This window comes from Astatotilapia calliptera, chromosome 13, assembly GCF_964374335.1.
Source record: "Astatotilapia calliptera chromosome 13, fAstCal68.1, whole genome shotgun sequence".
In the NCBI taxonomy this organism is placed as follows: domain Eukaryota; kingdom Metazoa; phylum Chordata; class Actinopteri; order Cichliformes; family Cichlidae; genus Astatotilapia; species Astatotilapia calliptera.
The window spans coordinates 22613979-22630672 of record NC_137434.1 but is presented as its reverse complement, the minus strand read 5'-3'; the positions used below and the strand labels follow the sequence as shown (position 1 = coordinate 22630672).

At 38.3% G+C, this 16694-nt stretch overlaps 1 protein-coding gene across 1 annotated transcript; it reads left to right on the top strand.

Moving 5' to 3' along the window:
* Window positions 1–4223: 4223 nt before the first annotated feature.
* On the top strand, window positions 4224–16221 carry perp (p53 apoptosis effector related to pmp22). The gene is made up of 3 exons (XM_026190266.2): window positions 4224–4612; window positions 10947–11084; window positions 13458–16221. The coding sequence occupies exons 1-3, from the start codon at window positions 4408–4410 to the stop codon at window positions 13667–13669; spliced, it is 555 nt and encodes a 184-aa protein (XP_026046051.2). The 5' UTR covers window positions 4224–4407; the 3' UTR covers window positions 13670–16221.
* The last annotated feature ends 473 nt before the right edge of the window (window positions 16222–16694 follow it).

Here is a 16694-nt window from a genome sequence, read left to right as displayed (position 1 = left end):
ATTCTGCACAGTCTGAAGACGATTTAAGGCTGATTTGTTAAAACAAGTAAAAAGGCCATTACAATAGTCTAAACGAGAAGAAATAAAAGCATGAATAATCATCTCAAGTTCAAGCTTTGATACCATTAGTCTGAGTTTAGAAATATTCCGTAAATGATAAAAACAGTTTCGGACTAGCTGCTTAGAATGCTGCTCGAGCGACATCAAGCTATCAAATAAGACACCGAGATTTCTAAGGCTTGATTTTACGTAAGGGTCTAAGAAGCTGATAAAGAGACCAAACACGTTAAACTTTACTCAGGTAAGGAGCTCTGTTTGCGTTGTATTTAAGACCTTTAAACTTCTCCTCAGGCTTTAAGATGCCAGCAATTTTTGTTTTCAAATTATTCGTATTGGTTTGGTGATGCTATTTTGACTGCATTATTTTCCTAGATTACTGCAAGAAATAGCATCTTATCCTGTCAAGGTCTTATTTTTTTCTGTAATTCTGTTTTTTTAAATAAACATCATTAAATGATGTAGCTCTGCCTCCCGTTACTTTACTGAACAAGCATTTGTTTCAGAATTAAACTGATCATTTACAGCAGAATTCGTGGACTGACCTGTTTCACTTCACAGATATAAATTCAAACCTCTGAGCATGCATTTCATCTTAATTCTGATACAAAGTATAAATTATAAGGTTCAGCCGTCACTTGACTTCTGCACAGCCTCACCTTAAAGTAAAAGCTGAATCACTTTAAGGAAAAAGTGATTCCTATTTATTTTGAGTAAAGCGATCATTTTTTACAGTAACTCGATTCTGCAACCTGTCTGCTGTCTCCCCTTTGTGGACAATTAGTGTATTAACACTTTGATGCCATCTGTGGGCAGATTTTGACATGTTGTATAATCATAGTCAGTTTTATTTGAGCTTAGAGCTCTCTGTGAAATCACTGTGGCTGCTGTCAAACTGTTACTGGAGTTCGTTTGTTTTTAATAGAGCAGCCACAGACTGCCACAATAATCCAAAAAATCCAAAATAAAAGTTTTGCATCTCAAAGCTGTGTGTTGAGGTGTAGTGTTTGCATACCCTGAGTAAAATAGAGTTAGTTTAACAGCAAGTGAACTCGCTTTGGAAGAAACATCTGTTCAGAAGACAAAAAGCATTATTTGTCAACCAAAGCATGTTCTCTTAAGAGAAGTTATGTTGTTGCCCTCAGGTTGGTGCTGTCCTGCACCTGTGGGAAAAACAAACTGCTACTCAAAATCTTTCATATCGTCTTCTAATAAGCTGCTGAATGTTGAGTAGTTTTTCTTATTCCATCTTCAATCTATGTTTAGGTTCTACCCAGAGACTTTAAAACTGTACCTACGTGTAGTTTGTTTATTTATTCCAAATTTTATATGGTTATTATGATGGTGGACTGTCAAACTGAATTGCCCATTGTGGCATAAAAGTTTTCTGAATATGCGCGTCGCCTTCTGAGCTAAGTCTTCATTTCATGAGCATGAAGATTACAGTGAAAGAAACTGAACATGGCTGTGTAATATCAGTCACCAGTTTGACTTTGCCTGTTATTTGGATAAACATGCAGGTATTCAAAGGGCTGACAGAGAGACAAAGATAACTGTGGAAAACCTCCGTAAGAGTTGCTATCTGTGCACATTAGCTAGAGCATTTCTTGTTCTTTGTTATCATTTGATAATGTTTTCATCATAATCAAAGTGACACCGGACTCAAGAGAAAGCACAGCAGCTTTAAAGTTTACAGAATTCTGAAGAGTTTTGAAACAGGTGAGTACACAGGGAAGTGAACTCTTTAAAGGGAAATGGGGATTTCTCTCAAAGAGAAGAGGACACGTAAGAGCTGACTAAGGTGAGGATCGCAGATACAGTTTCAAATTGTTTACTTCTGTGTTTCTTCTTAGCAGGTTGCACTGGCCAAACAAGTAGGCTGAAAAAATCAAGAGAGGGAACAGAAGAGAGTGGTGGAAAGCGGGCAGGAAATTAACTTGTAAGCATATTTCTCTTGACAGGTAACGTCCCACTTGAAAGTGCAGGTAAGCTGAGTTTGGAGGAATGCACCAAAATCTTTCCAGCAATCTTAACACCATGCAATACCAAGGAGCCAATGATCTTGCAGAGTGTGGACACTCAAACTGGAGTCACCTCAGGGTGGGCAATTCCACCTGAGAAGGGGGAGGCAGAAGTGAGAGAGAGAAAAAGAGAGAAGAAGAAAAACAGCCTTGGCCTGCCAGGACCATGACTAAAAACAAATATTGGTTGCATATAACTTTTTGTGAAAACGTGTATTTTTTCTATCAGCTGACAAGTTTTATTTCAAATAATAATAATAATATTAATAAATAAATAAATGAAGATTTTGGCTTCTTCTACCAGCCACTTCTTTTAGGGGACTGTCTCCATCTCACCCTAACCCTAGCATCCTCCTCTGTCACACCAACCTCCATCATGTCCTCCTTCACAATATCAATGAACCTCCTCTGTGGTCTTCCTCTTTTCCTCCTGCCCGGAGGACCATATGCATACCACCCATAGGGGTGGCTGTAGCTCAGGTGGCAGAGCAGGTCAGCCACTAATCAGAAGGTCGGTGGTTCGATCCCAGGCTGCATCCTGGCTGCATGCCAAATATCCTTGGGCAAGATACTAACCCCGTGTTTGCCTACTGGTGGTGGTCAGAGGGCCCGGTGGCGCCTGTGTCCGGCAGCCTCCCCTCTGTCAGTGCGCCCCAGGGCAGCTGTGGCTACAATGTAGCTTGCTATCGCCAGTGTGTGAATGTGTGTGTGCATGGGTGAATGACTGAATGTAGTGTAAAGCGCTTTGGGGTCCTATGGACTAGAAAAGCGCTATACAAATGCAGGCCATTTACCATTTACCACTGTCCCTCCTCTACACATGTCCAAACCATCTCAGCCTTGCCTCTCTGACTTTGTCTCCATCCTGAGCTTTCCCACTGATGTACTCATATCTAACCTCTCTAACCTCTCTCTCTAAATATTAATTTATCTATTTCTGGTAGTCATTACTCTTTGATCAATACAAAAAACAAAAAACATTTTGACACATGAATTAAGTATTTCCAGTGAGCTACAGCTTTTGCAGAAGTGGGGGTTTTTTCTGAATGCATAAGCATGCTCTAATTTGCAAAAGAAATCTTCAGAACTGAGAACTTGTGAGAAATGTGCTAAAGCAAACAAGCAAACTGTAATTAGGTGTTGGACCAAAAAAGTCCAATGTGCTCTCCAAAGGTGACAACTGAGTGTTGTCTAACAGTTTATTATAGTAATCTACAATCACAGTATGTTTTTTAATTTACTTCTTTATTAGGAGATACCTACATTCATCTGAAGAATAAAGGTTTCACAGGACTCTGTGCAATCCTTTGGAAAAACTACATACACCCTTACTGCTTCCATAAGAATTAAGGATGTAAGTAGCAGCTATACTATTTTGTTTGGAAGGGTTGCCAGGAGAAAAGCCTATTCTATCTAAAATGAGCTTGGCAGCACAGCTTAGGTTTTCCTAAAACCCCATAAACACAGCAAAGCCCCATAAAAAAAACCCCTCATTTGTAGCACGATGATGAAAGGGTGATGATTTGGACTTGTTTTACAGCCAAAGGATCTGGGCACTTTGCAGTCAAGTTGACCATGAACTTCACTTTATACCAAAGTATTCTAGAGTCAAATATGAGACCATCTGTCTCACAATTAAAGCATGGCTCAAACAGGGACCTGAGTGGACCAAAATCCCTCCATATACAGTTATTGCCGTTAAAGATGATTCAATAAGTTACGGAATCATACATTTAATTTTTGATTAGATAGACAGTTCTATGTAAAAATCATAAAGGCATACAGAATAAATACAGCCAAACGCTGTGTGTTGTTGTTGTTTTTTTACCTCCTTACCTTTAAAGAAAATATTAAGGTTAGCTGGGCTGCCATCTTGTGGCATTTTACATTTATTACATTTATTTTGTACTCTCTCTTTATATTTTCTGCCTCACAGCACATCACCCATTACTACCTGTTGGAATTCCGAAAAAGAAAAGTACATCTCTGCAGCATTCAGCTCAACTATCTTCTGTTAAACGCAATCCTTTCTGTGATCAGGACTCGAGCTTAGACAGTAACGGTCACAGGCCGGTTGTTGGGTGTGTAATATGACACACTGAGTGGGGCTGGGCTATACTTTGCTATTGTATCCAAATAAGCCCAGCCCTTCACGATCCTAACCTGGCTGACGGGTACGTTTCACTCTTGGGTGGGGCTGGAGCTTTTATATTATATCCTCACATCACCCACTGTCACTGCGCAAAGACGCATAAGACATTGAGCGGACAGATTTCGGCTCCTTTGCTCGCCTTTCCTCTCCGTGTACACCGCTCGCTGATCGTCGGTCATGTTTCGCTGTGGGATCGCCTACCCTCGATGCAGGTGGATCATTCCCCTGCTTCTGCTCTTCGCCATTATTTTTGACCTTATCGCCATCTGCGCACAATCGGGATGGTTAGAGGACGAGGACGCCAAGTCTCACTACGCCAGTATGTGGAAGCAGTGCCGCGGCTTAAAAGACAACTGGCAGTGCCAGTCGCTCATGGAGTTCTGTAAGTATCAGTCTACCTCACACATAAACCATACACAATATGCTGTTCAAAGATAATCCGACAAGAGCGAATGGGATGCCTTAATGCAGCCAATAATAAACCTCGAGTCAGTGCGAAATTCCACATTCCCATATTGTAACTTCAGGGTGTTGACCTCTGCTAAAGAAGTCCAGGCTGAGGGGAGGAGGGAGGCCTGCAACAGTCAGGCAAGCAGGAGGAATGAACTTTGGTCTCCACGAGCATTAACTCTTTTCTCGTTTATCACCTCCAGCTTAAATAAACGCAGTTGAAAGAAAGGCGGTTGAATGCTGTTGGATAATAAGTCCTGAGTGCCTTCCTCCTAGGCTGACGTCTTCACGCCAGGAGAAACATTCCTTGAAATAGCTTTCTGTTCTTTAGTTTGTGTGAAGGGTCACAACATTAGTTCGAAGAAGGCAAAACGATTCAAACGTAGATAAACGGCAGCAAAAAGAATCATGAATAAAGAAACGATTCCTCACATAATATCCTGTTCAGTATGAAACCTGGGCATTGGCGGAGGAAGAATTTTCTTTTCTGGGGGCAGTCGCACTTAGGTTATGGTTGTGAAAACATATTTATAAGTAAATTGTAAATTTTTATATGGAGTGTAACCATAACACCCCCCCCCCCTTTTTTTTTTTTCACCTTTATGGTTAATAATGTTAATTATTAATATTAATGGCAGGATTAGCATGAATCTTGAAAACATACTTCTGAAGTATCAGAAATGGGTGCAACCAACAGGCACCAAAGATGACTAAAAGCCTGTTAGTAAGTGAAGTCTGAGCTTTTTTACTGTTAAGATATTGATGTTCTTATCATCAAGATAATTACTAAATGTGGCCTTCATAGAAGACAGCGGAGAGCTGCTGTTTGATGGTGTTTGTGTAAATTGTGGCATCCTTGTTATAGAATCCTTGGTTGATGTCATTTTAAAGGTTATCTTCATATTAGAACACACGAATAACTAATGTGCATTTTACAGTACATATAATGTATAAACCTCTTTTTATCAAAGCAGTGAAACTCATAGTGCTATCCCCATAGCAACCCATATGTGAAATATGTTCCCACAACTGTGGTGGTTGCATAACAACCACAGAGATAAGTTCTTCTTGAAAAGTAGTAGTTGTTTAATTGCACAGCCCCCCTCAGGGTTTACTATTAGTGACCAGAAGGTCCACTTTTGATTACAGCCCCTGAAAAAAATGGATTTACAAAGAAATGAAACCTATAAAGACAAACTGTTGACAGATGAGGTCATTGTTGCTATGACTTAATGGATTAAAATACTTTTACTCATCAGAATGATTCAAGGGCACCCTGAATAAACCCTTACGAACAAGAACTTTGTGAACTCTGTGAATCTGCACAGGTAGCGAAAACCATATCAGGAAAAACAAAAACAACTCGGGTACATTTAGAATACTTTAATAGCTTCTCCCAGCCCAAACCAAAGAGAAGCAGAATTTCACACAGACTATTTTGGGAGAACCAGTTGATGAGTTTATTCTTCAGCAAAGACTGTCAGCCACAGAAACGTAACTCACCGACACACAAGGAGACCCAGTATGTGGAACAATAACTGAGAACAGAACAGACTTGTATTCTCGGTCTCTCCTACTCAGGCTTTATTTGTGTTGCTCCACGCCTGCTGTGGCCAACAGAGACACTATTGTTGTTCTTATCAGACTCTTTGAAAGTCACCTAGGTCAGCCTAATGTCACACAGCTCCAAATTAGGGTCTGCAAAGCATACATGTAGGATCACTTATTAGACTCGCCATTCACAGTGGTAATTATTTTAGGAGCTGCTTGCACTCTTTAATGCCATTTCTAGAAAACATAACCAGAGATCTAAGCATGGAGCACAGCCCCAAAGCAAGATCTGGTATTTTTTGTGTAATATGTACATTTTAAAAAAAAAGTACTTTTAGCACTCAGTGGCATAAAACCTTACTCACAGGAAAATGCCCCTTATTTTTTAGATGTCTGTTGATATTACTTTTTTGTGTTTCATACTTTGCATGCACACCTGTGTTTTAGTTTAAAACATGGTTAAAATGATCACTTTATTAATCAGCAGTTCAACAGATCACCTCAGTTTTACTGTATGTCACTAAATAAGTTAGTTTTGTATTATTTACACAAAACACATACAGTCTACTAAACTGTGGTGTCATGTTTTATTATATTTAATGACCTCACTGTAACAGTCAGTTGAGAAAATAATTGTTAATGGGAATAACCACTTGCTGCAGCCCTAATTAAGATGACTGTTTAATGTAAATATCCATGGCTGTGTGACAGCAGCTCCAAAAAGTCAACAACAACAACAACTGCCAGTGTGGTTGTTAAGAGAGTATTATAGCTCTAGCATGTTGTCAGTGTTTTTCTGGCATTTTTCTGATCTCTTTTGATATTTCAGGCTAAATAGTTTTGTTAGGCTACGTTCACACTGCAGGCGAAAGCGCATCAAATCCTATTTTTTTGTCCCTATGCGACCCATACCCGATCACGGTATGACAGTGTGAACGGCACAAATCCAATATTTTCAAATCCGATCTGGGTCACTTATGTGGTACTGAATCCGATACATATCCGATGTTTTAGAAAGCGACTGCTGTTTGAACGGTCATGTCGCATTAAATCCGTCTTTTACGTCATTGACACAAGACAGACGCCAATTATCAGCGCTGGAGAAGCGCCCGAGAAGACATCGCGAACGCTTCCTGGCCAGATGTCAGTGAAACTGTTGGGAAGACAACGTTGGAGAAACGTGAACATTTTATTTGTACTGTATAATCTCCAGATTCTGACAGAAATCTGCAACTATCCTTTGAAGCACTGCTCCTCTCTAAAACAGCAATAGGGATAATTATTAGGTTATTTACATTATTATGTTAACAACAAAATAACTTAAAGCAAAAATTGGGAAACGTAAAGTCCGAAGTCTTTATATTAAGGGCCATCAGTCAAACAATATTGTTGCATTTTATTTGTAGTGTGAACAAGCAGACAAAAAAAACGGATTTGATCAAAAAATCGGAATTGAGCATTAAGACCTGCAGTGTGAACCTAGCCTTATTTGCCTCAACCGCTCTCTGCTACTGTTTTGGTGTCCTTTAGTCTCAGCGGGGCTGAAGCTGTTACACAAAGAAGAAGAAGCAGAACAAAGCTGCCTGAAGGCTGCTGGCTAGATGAAGGGTACATTTTGGCCCCGCGGTTTCTCTGGCTTAAATACTTGTAGGGATATTCTGAAAACTAAGGAAACAAACACAACCAGAGCACAGTTTGTGTGTGTAAGTTGTAGGATGTTGTGAATATTGGAAGCAGACCAAACTAACTCCCCCTCAGGGCGTTTAGGCCAACTGCCTGTAAAGCTGAAGAGACTGAATTCTCAGGAACTGCAGTTTTAAATAGGAAGAAGCAGTTTCAGTGTTCTGGTATGAGTGCTTGAACAAATCACATAATTACAGGCTTGACTATGGATGATGGCAAAGGGCTGGGTGATATGATAGTATGCTGAGACAAAAGAAGTTTGTCACGCCCTTATGAGTGTGTTAGGGCAGTTAGGGGAGCACAGCATTAAGGCAAAATTAGAATTTTCCATCACTTTGAGGAAGAGTGATATTTCAAATTACAGCAGCCCATTTTGAGTCAGAACTGACTAACTATACATTGTTTTAAAACACACACACACACACACACACACACACACACACACACACACACACACACACACACTCTTAGAGCCACAGTGATTCCAAGGATTAAGTATGATACATGCCAGTCTGTATATCTTATTTATTAGTAACAGATTAAGATAGCTGCAAAAGATATACTTAACCACTGCTTTCTTTATCTATTAATCTGCTGCTTGTCTTCCCAGTTTGTTGTGCAGAGAGAGTAATGACAAAAAAGCCACTTTAATATCCGTCAGAGCGTAATTTTCAGATTTATTTTCAATCAAAAGTATCAGGCATGATGATTCATACTTCAAAGCACCTCAAGACACTTTATATTTTAAGGTAAAGATCCTACAATAATAGACAGAAAGTGTTCTTAACGATATTAAGTGTCTTGAGATGACGATTGTTGCCAGTTGGTGAAATCTAAATAAAATTGAGTAGCTGTAATCATTTTAGCCCTCAATTAAATACCAGCATTTGGAGATTTAATGCTTATCGCCCACTCACTGTCACCGCTCTCTAGCTGAGCCCAAACTGTGAAAAATGTAAATGCGCAAACAGCAAGTAAAAAAAACAAAACCAAGGAGCTATTTTAGTACGATTTACTGCATTTCTAACACTGGAGTTTCTGGTTAAGAGAGTGTGCCATTAAAATTCTTTCAGGGAGAGCGCAGGGTGTTGTCGATCCCAGCTGCCTCTGTGAAAGCCTTATTCTAATAGCTTTTAGAATAAAAGCTATTAAATTATCCTTATTATCTGAAGGTTTAGATTTGTCAAATATGGGAAAGTCAGTGTATGTTTTCATAATCATACTAATAGGGCATTTTAGTAAATTTGCAATTAGAGGCAGTTTCAGGCACGCGGGTAGCGATAGTGTAAAAATGTAGGAGGGCAGCCAAATGTCTTTGTGTTTTGATTAAATGGGGAAAGCAGATGCTGAGCAGCTGGATAGTAGTAAGTGTGAGTGATTGGGACACGCATTTCGAGTGCTCACCCAGTAAACAAGGACACACCCATGAATATTTTTAAATTAAACAGTCATCGTTAAGTGTAGGAGCTTTTATATCAGTTTTTAATTCTCGTATGGCAAAAAGTATCAGTTCAGAAACTCAAAAGCTTTTTCTTCTACCAATAATGAATCAAGACACCATGTAAAACAGCTGAAATAGTAGCATGTCTCTCTGTGACTGTCTCCTTTGTTTCACTTGTTTTATTTTGAGAGCTTTGCTTCTTGAAGAAATACTTGTAGTAAGTTTATTGGACTGAATCTCACAATAAGCCTGAAGTCATCAAACTGTTGATAACCAGTCTAGTTTGGTGAAAAGCAGAACACTGTGTTACTGGTGAGCTTGAAGCTTGGTTGATGTTGACATGGGTATGGAAGGCTGAACCAGTTGGACTAGTCTGATGTGTATGTGATGCTGCCTGGGGCTGAGGCAGGTAGGCCATGACCTGAACACATTCACAGGCAAAACACTGTGAATAATTTAGGGTGTAACTTATCCAGTATCAGTAAATTGGGTGTAATGCTGTGCTGATCCACATGGCGAGCTTACATAAAGCCTAAAACTCTCAGGAAGTTTTGTTTTTAATCCTTGATGCAAGTAAAACCTATTCACAATACAATGAACACCTCTTGGTGCTTCTTTGCAAACAGCAGCAGTGTCACATGATAATTTGTTCAAAGGCTGGTGGTGCGCTGAGTATTTGGCCAACAACTCATATCAGTTTTTGTCCAAAAGATTGAAAAATTTGCATTTTGGGAGGTTTGCATCTCTGCTAAAGTTCAGAGGCATGTCTGCCGACGTTACAGAGTTTTAGAGAATTCCAGTGCTTTTAAGGGTGTGGTGTGTGTGTGTGAGCAAAACAAAATTTGTCACAGCTTGAACCTTAGTAACTTTGCAATCTGTGTGAGCACAGCCTTGGGGAGGGGAGCTGCAATAATAACTAAACACCATGTAGACATATTGAACAATAGATGATTCATTTAGCTCCACAAACAAAAGTGAGAGGGATTTGGATTTACCACCAAGCTGCATCCTGAGCTGTCATAAACTGTTGTTTTTGGACAATTTTAACGCATAAAAATTTGACCCAGTAAGCAGTTAATGCTTCAAATCCTGAGCTTCTACAAAAAGGTGGTGGTTTGATTTCAGAGGTGCACAATAAAGTTAGAATGAATAGTGCAGAAAGAGTGCTGCCTCCTTCATTTTCATGAATCTTTTTACTGAACATTAACCATAAATAGAAAAACCAAAGCTGTGTTGAGGCATAAAGCAGCCGAAACCTTCCCACTAAGACTGGAAAGTCTGTGCGCAGCTTTACAGTTGTAACTTTCTGCAGCTGTTTTCTCTGAGGGCTTAATGGTAACATGTGCCAACATTTTTAACAGAACATATTCAGAGATTTTCTTTTGTTTTGTTTTGTTTTTAAGAAAATTAACTTAAAAATGGAAATGGGAGTTGTACCTTGTGTGGCGTATAAGACATACACTGTTGTAACACTTGTTGATATATCAGGTTTGAAAATCTTAAAAAAAGACTCCTTTTAAAAAAACTGAACTTTTCAGACTTTTGTTTCTTCTTGAGTGTCACAATTGTTTTTGCTTATGTTTCGTTCCAGCTTGGGCCCAGGCAGTCGCTGCTCTAATGATCATTGGTCTAATCATCCTCATCATCGCCTTCATTTTGGCCATTGTGGCGATGTGTAACATCAACATTGGTTTTATGGTTGTTGTTGCAGCATTCTTGATCGTTGTTGGTAAGATACACACACACATGCACAAAAACTTGCATCCACACAAACACCTAATTTCTGCAGGTATAATTACTTCCACATCTACACAGTAAAAATATTGTAAACAAAGTCAGGTGGGGCTGGCGATATGTATTGAGAAGAAGAAATAATCCTCCGTTTCAGATATTCTTTGTTGGTAAATGAAATTAACTTTAACTACACGAAGAGCAACACTCAACCACAGATTAGAATCTCTGAAACTGATACCAAACATGCCTCCGGTCTTATCGGTCCATTACATGATGCTTTAATCTTCAAATAACATGTTTAAGCTTGCAAATGTTCAGACAGCAGCTTCCCAAATAGAAGCAATATGCAAAATAGGTTAAAAAAAAAAGTAATAATCTGAAAATATTATTTTATACCAACACCAAAACTGTAAAATAGGGAAGGGAAATATGTGGGAGTTGCATACAATCACACAATAAAACTAGTGACGCTGATAATGACTGCGTGTTTTGGCGTTAAGAGGGTGAGCGTAGGAAAAGGCCTTTTTCCCCTGAGGCGTGACGCTGCTGTGGCAACAGCTGGTGTGTTTATCAGACAGACAGACTGACTGACTCACCTCACAGACGAAAGACCCTGACACAGTTACAGGTGGTGGGGTGTTTTTTTTTATTTTAAGTTGCTTTACACTGTAATAGTCACCAAAAAGATAGCAGAAATGACTGCCACCTCAAAAATCTATTTTCCTATTTTTATTCGACGGCATCCCAGCTGCTGTTTCAGCCCACACAGCTCCTTGTTGAAGATATGATCCTACATTGAATCAAATCCAAGATTCGGGGTTTATTTTATAGCTGCATTTTACAGAAATATGTTGAATTGGATTGGATACATCACTTTGTCGGTTGCAGTTGCCTGCAACTGAGATTTTGATTATACAGGAGTTTTAAAATAAAGTCGGGTGTTTGAACAAAATGTGCAAAATAGTGGGATGAGGAAGTTCAGTTTCAGTCTGGTGGAGGGTTTTACAAAAAGAGGTGGTGGTTAAAAATCAAACAAAACAAACTAAACTTGAACGTTTGATTTAAACTGTGTATTTATGAAATATAGAAAAAGAAGAGTATATTGATGATTTTTGGCAAGCATTCCTTCAAAACTATATTTTCTTCACTTGTTAAGTCTTTACTCTTGTGTCCGTATGATGTCAAAGAGAGCGGATATCCCTAATTTGGTCATTCCTACTGTGGTTGGCTCTGGCTGTGAGCACAGGAGCCCAACCCATCTGCCATTCAAAGCATTTTTTTTTTAATGAGGCGAGCGACTCTGAAGAAATTTGGCCTATTAGGAACAGAAAGTGAGATAAAAGAGCTTGCTTCAGTCAAGTAGATGAACTGTGGGGCCCGTCCCCTTTAATATGTTAATGCAGTGTTCAAAAATTCAGGCCTGCCTTTGCAATTAATGTGAAAGTGCGTGTTGAAACAGAGTAGTTTATGTTCACTCCCTGCCTTTCCTAAGCAAAATAATGCTGTTTTAATAGTCATCTGTCATGGGAAAGTGGATCTAACTGAGTCAGAGTCACACCTTTCTCATGAATAATCCCTGGTAATAATGACAGGTCTGCCAAAACTCACCTCGAACTCCCAGATGTTGATATGCTGATGAAACTCTTACACAAGCTTGTGAAGGTATTTTTCACACCCTGCTGTTACCATCAGTGTAATGTTGACTGCATGACTGACTAAGTATGTTCAACTTCCTTGTTTTCTGTAATGGTTTTAAAACTCTGCTCATCTAGTTTATGGTTTAAATATATTTTTTATTAGTAGGTTTTTATTTATACAGTAAAAATGAACTCTACTTTCCACTGACTGGTCTGTGAGAGTAAGTTATTTGGCCAATCTGCTATATAAAATCTCCCTCTATTTCTTGCTTAATAAAAAATGCAATAGATCATTTATCAGCTTCTAAACAATTTATCCCCAAAATGAGATCTTGCATAAATTATCAAATGTAATAATAGGTTATCATTATTGCATTGTTTAATTTTCCATCTAATTTAGTGGAGTGAACCCGGAGGCATTTTGCAGTTGTTAACACATAGCTTTATATCAGTTTTTAAATAAAACTTAAATATGTACTTTGCTTAATTATCCCAGGAAAAGAAGTAGTTCTCATCATGTTGTAATTTAAAGCCCTGAAACCCTAATTTCTGAATTAGCTTTTGACCATTAACAATGACTTTAGACAACATTTCTAGTAAAGTAAAAAAAAAAAAAAAACAATTAGTTTGAGCCATTGCTGGTTTAGGCAGTTTGGCATTAGTTGATTTATTAGTGTAGATTATCACCTCACACTGTGCACCAAGCCTTGTTTGTCTGTCTCTCTCTGCAGCGATTATCCAAATCATCGCTCTGATCATCTACCCAGTCAAATTCAATGAGCTGATCTTTGAGGGTAACTATTACTACACCTGGGCCTACGGATTTGGCTGGGGCGCCACCATCATCTCTATCGGCTGCGCCATCCTCTTCTGCTGCCTGCCGAGATATGAGGATGAACTCAGCGGCCAGGCAAAGGTCAAATACCTCTATACTTCTGAGTAAGGAAAAAACCTGGGGACCCACCCAGTCATAGCCATTTCCACTTTTCGCTCTGAGCTGCATCTGGACTGGCCACTGAACATTTTTACACTGTGCCGTTTCACCAAAGATTTCCAATGGCTTATTCAGTTTAATATGGTCCAGCAATGGGAAAACCACTCTTCTACAATCTGTGAGTGAAGTTATAGGCAAGAAGTAATTCCTACTGGGAGTGGACTGCAATTGGGAACTGCATCTACTTTAGTACACAGATCTCTATTTTAGATTTATTAAGAAAGAAATAATAATCATGATGTTATTTTTTTGTTTTTGTCATATAAAACACACTTATCAATTTACCTGTACTTTTATAACTGTAACTCTCTAACACAGTCTCACATCACTTTGTGAAATAGTTGCAAACGTCAATCAAAGGACCAAGAAACAGACAAACATTAATTTTACACTTCATTTTGATTTTTGATTTGATATTTTTTATAATTCTATATGTTTGGTTACACAAGTTCCTGGTTATATTTAGGAAAACTGTATCGCTTGGGTTAACCTACTATATTTACTACATGTTTTTATGTGTCCCTAAAAGGATGGTATAGAAAAGTTAAATAAATAAAAAAATAAAATGATGACCATATAGTCAACTAAATAGCTCACATTTTGTGAATATTTCACAAATGGACCACGAGACTGTGCTTTATTGTCAATGCAAGATCACCTAAGTGCACTCAACTTAAAGGAGGTTAGGTATAAAGCTTTTTTTTTTTTTGCCTGATTTGTCTGTATCTCCTTGATAAGCAATCCAGAGTCAAATATTTTGCACAGGATATCAAATCATTCAGTATCATTTCTTGGATTTGTCCTGTGTGCCATCATTAGTTTTTCTGTGTCTTTTGTTCTGTATGTTGCTGTGTATAGATGATAAGAAGGAGACTTTGCTTCTGGAATGTAATCAAGTTATACAGAAAATGTCTGTGTGGTTCAACTTTCCTGTTTGTAACTTTTTATACATTTTCTTATTCATTTGCTGTTTGTCTTCATAGTTCTGTTCTAAATTTCCATATTACCAAGGGGATATAACTGGGGGAGTTCACTGTGCTGTTTTGTCTGGATGTGTAATTAAGTAGAGCGATTGAAGGTAAGAGTAAAAATGTTTTAAAAAATATGCAGGAAGGGAGTAATATTCTGAGAAATGGCTCATAATTTCCCCTTAAGTCACAAAAAACCTATTTATAACACAAACCTTCTATTATGCCTCTAATAACTTAATTAAATCACGGCCTAAATTGCGATCAGATTTGGCGAACAACAGTGTAGGAAACACTGACACAGTTGTGAAGTGAAGCAATTTCTGCTTCACTTTGGAAAAATGTGTTTTGTTTCTTGTAATTTTTATTACAAACAATGTCAGAGACAATCTTCACCTGATTTTAGGAACTTAATCTTTAAATTCTTTGAGATTTTTCTTAGCGTCACTTCTCACCTCTCCACCTCTGTCGGCCAAAAACACCTTCAATACCCCATCATGAATAAGGCTAATGATACACTTCTTGAGTAGGGCGGCAGTTTGATGATTGCTGTGATCCCGGAAAAAGTTGTTTTCTTGTTTTCTGGTTTCCAGGGCATGTTGCTTCTCTGCGTGCCGCTCTAAACTGGAAGACAATATAAAGAAATTTCCACTGAACACAATGATTAATTTAACATAAACAACAAAAAAGAACAACTCGTATCCAGATTTTTTTTTTACCTTTATCGAACTTGATAACAACTGATATCCCCGTCCACATCATAGTTATTTTAGAACATCTAAATGTGGTAACATTTTTGTTTTAGGTGGTCAAAATCTTTGTTTAAAGGGACTCGCGATGAACTCAGTAGGTTTACTGTGTTTTTAATACTGGCAGATTGCTGACAGATGACCAAATGTGTATTTTCTAAAGGCCGCCAAAAGTTCTCATGATGCCACTTTGGCTGACATTTTCTTGTTTGATAAGACACAGAAACAATGTTGTACAATCATCTGACTTACTGTGTGGACAACTTGTGCCTTAGCTTCTTCAGTGTTGTGTTTCTGAATCCTTGAATGTTCGATCCAACTGGTAAGTCAGGTTTTACTGACTTATGACAAGTCTGTTCGTGTTGAGACAAATTTCATGCCCAAGCAAGATGAAGTTTTTCTAATCAATTAAAGAAAGAGTTCCAAAGAAGTAGTTATTAGTAATTGATTCTCGATTATTGGCCACAACCCAGTTGAAGCGTTTCGCATTAAATGTAGATTGTATAAAGTTGTTGCTAAATAACAACCGTTATTTTATACCTTTTAATGAGAGCAGGTTTACTCTTCCTAACTCTATTGCAACAAAAACATGTTTTTGCTCAAGGCATGGATCTGTTTTTTTCTTGTTTTTTTTTTCTTTTTAGTTCCAGCTTTATATATCATTAGTAACTGTATGGATCTATAGGGACTGTCTCACTGGAAATCTAGCTGGTTTTCTGCTGTAGTTTGAATAATTTTGGTAGCGTGTGTATTTTTATGCAATAAAGAGTTTTTTTGGAAAGATTTTCTGAGTGTTTGTTGAAATGCAGTGACTATTTTTGTATTGCTCATATGGACAAAATGATAAAGTGACGTTTGTGTGCATAAACAAGTCAAATTGAAATATTTGTAGTTTTGAGATAAATATCACAACACAATAATAGATCAGTCAACAGAGCTGGGCTAAGAAAGTGAACGCTCCAGGGTGCGGGAGCTCCTTTAGTACTCTTTGAGTATTGAGTCCTGATCACTTGATGGAGAAGTTAAATCCATAAATTTAAAGTGGACTGTGATGGTAATACGGAGCCAGCACAGCTGAATTAGCAGAGGTGTGACCTGTGAGTCATTGGATTTAGTCATAAGCCTCACATTAGTTGGTCTAAACAACCTGCAGATGTTCCAAGGAAGCTTTAAGACAAGCGAACAATGAATTGTAATTACTAAGATGTAATGGAATAAAGGCATCAGTAACATTTCTAATTCAGGGGATGACAGAAT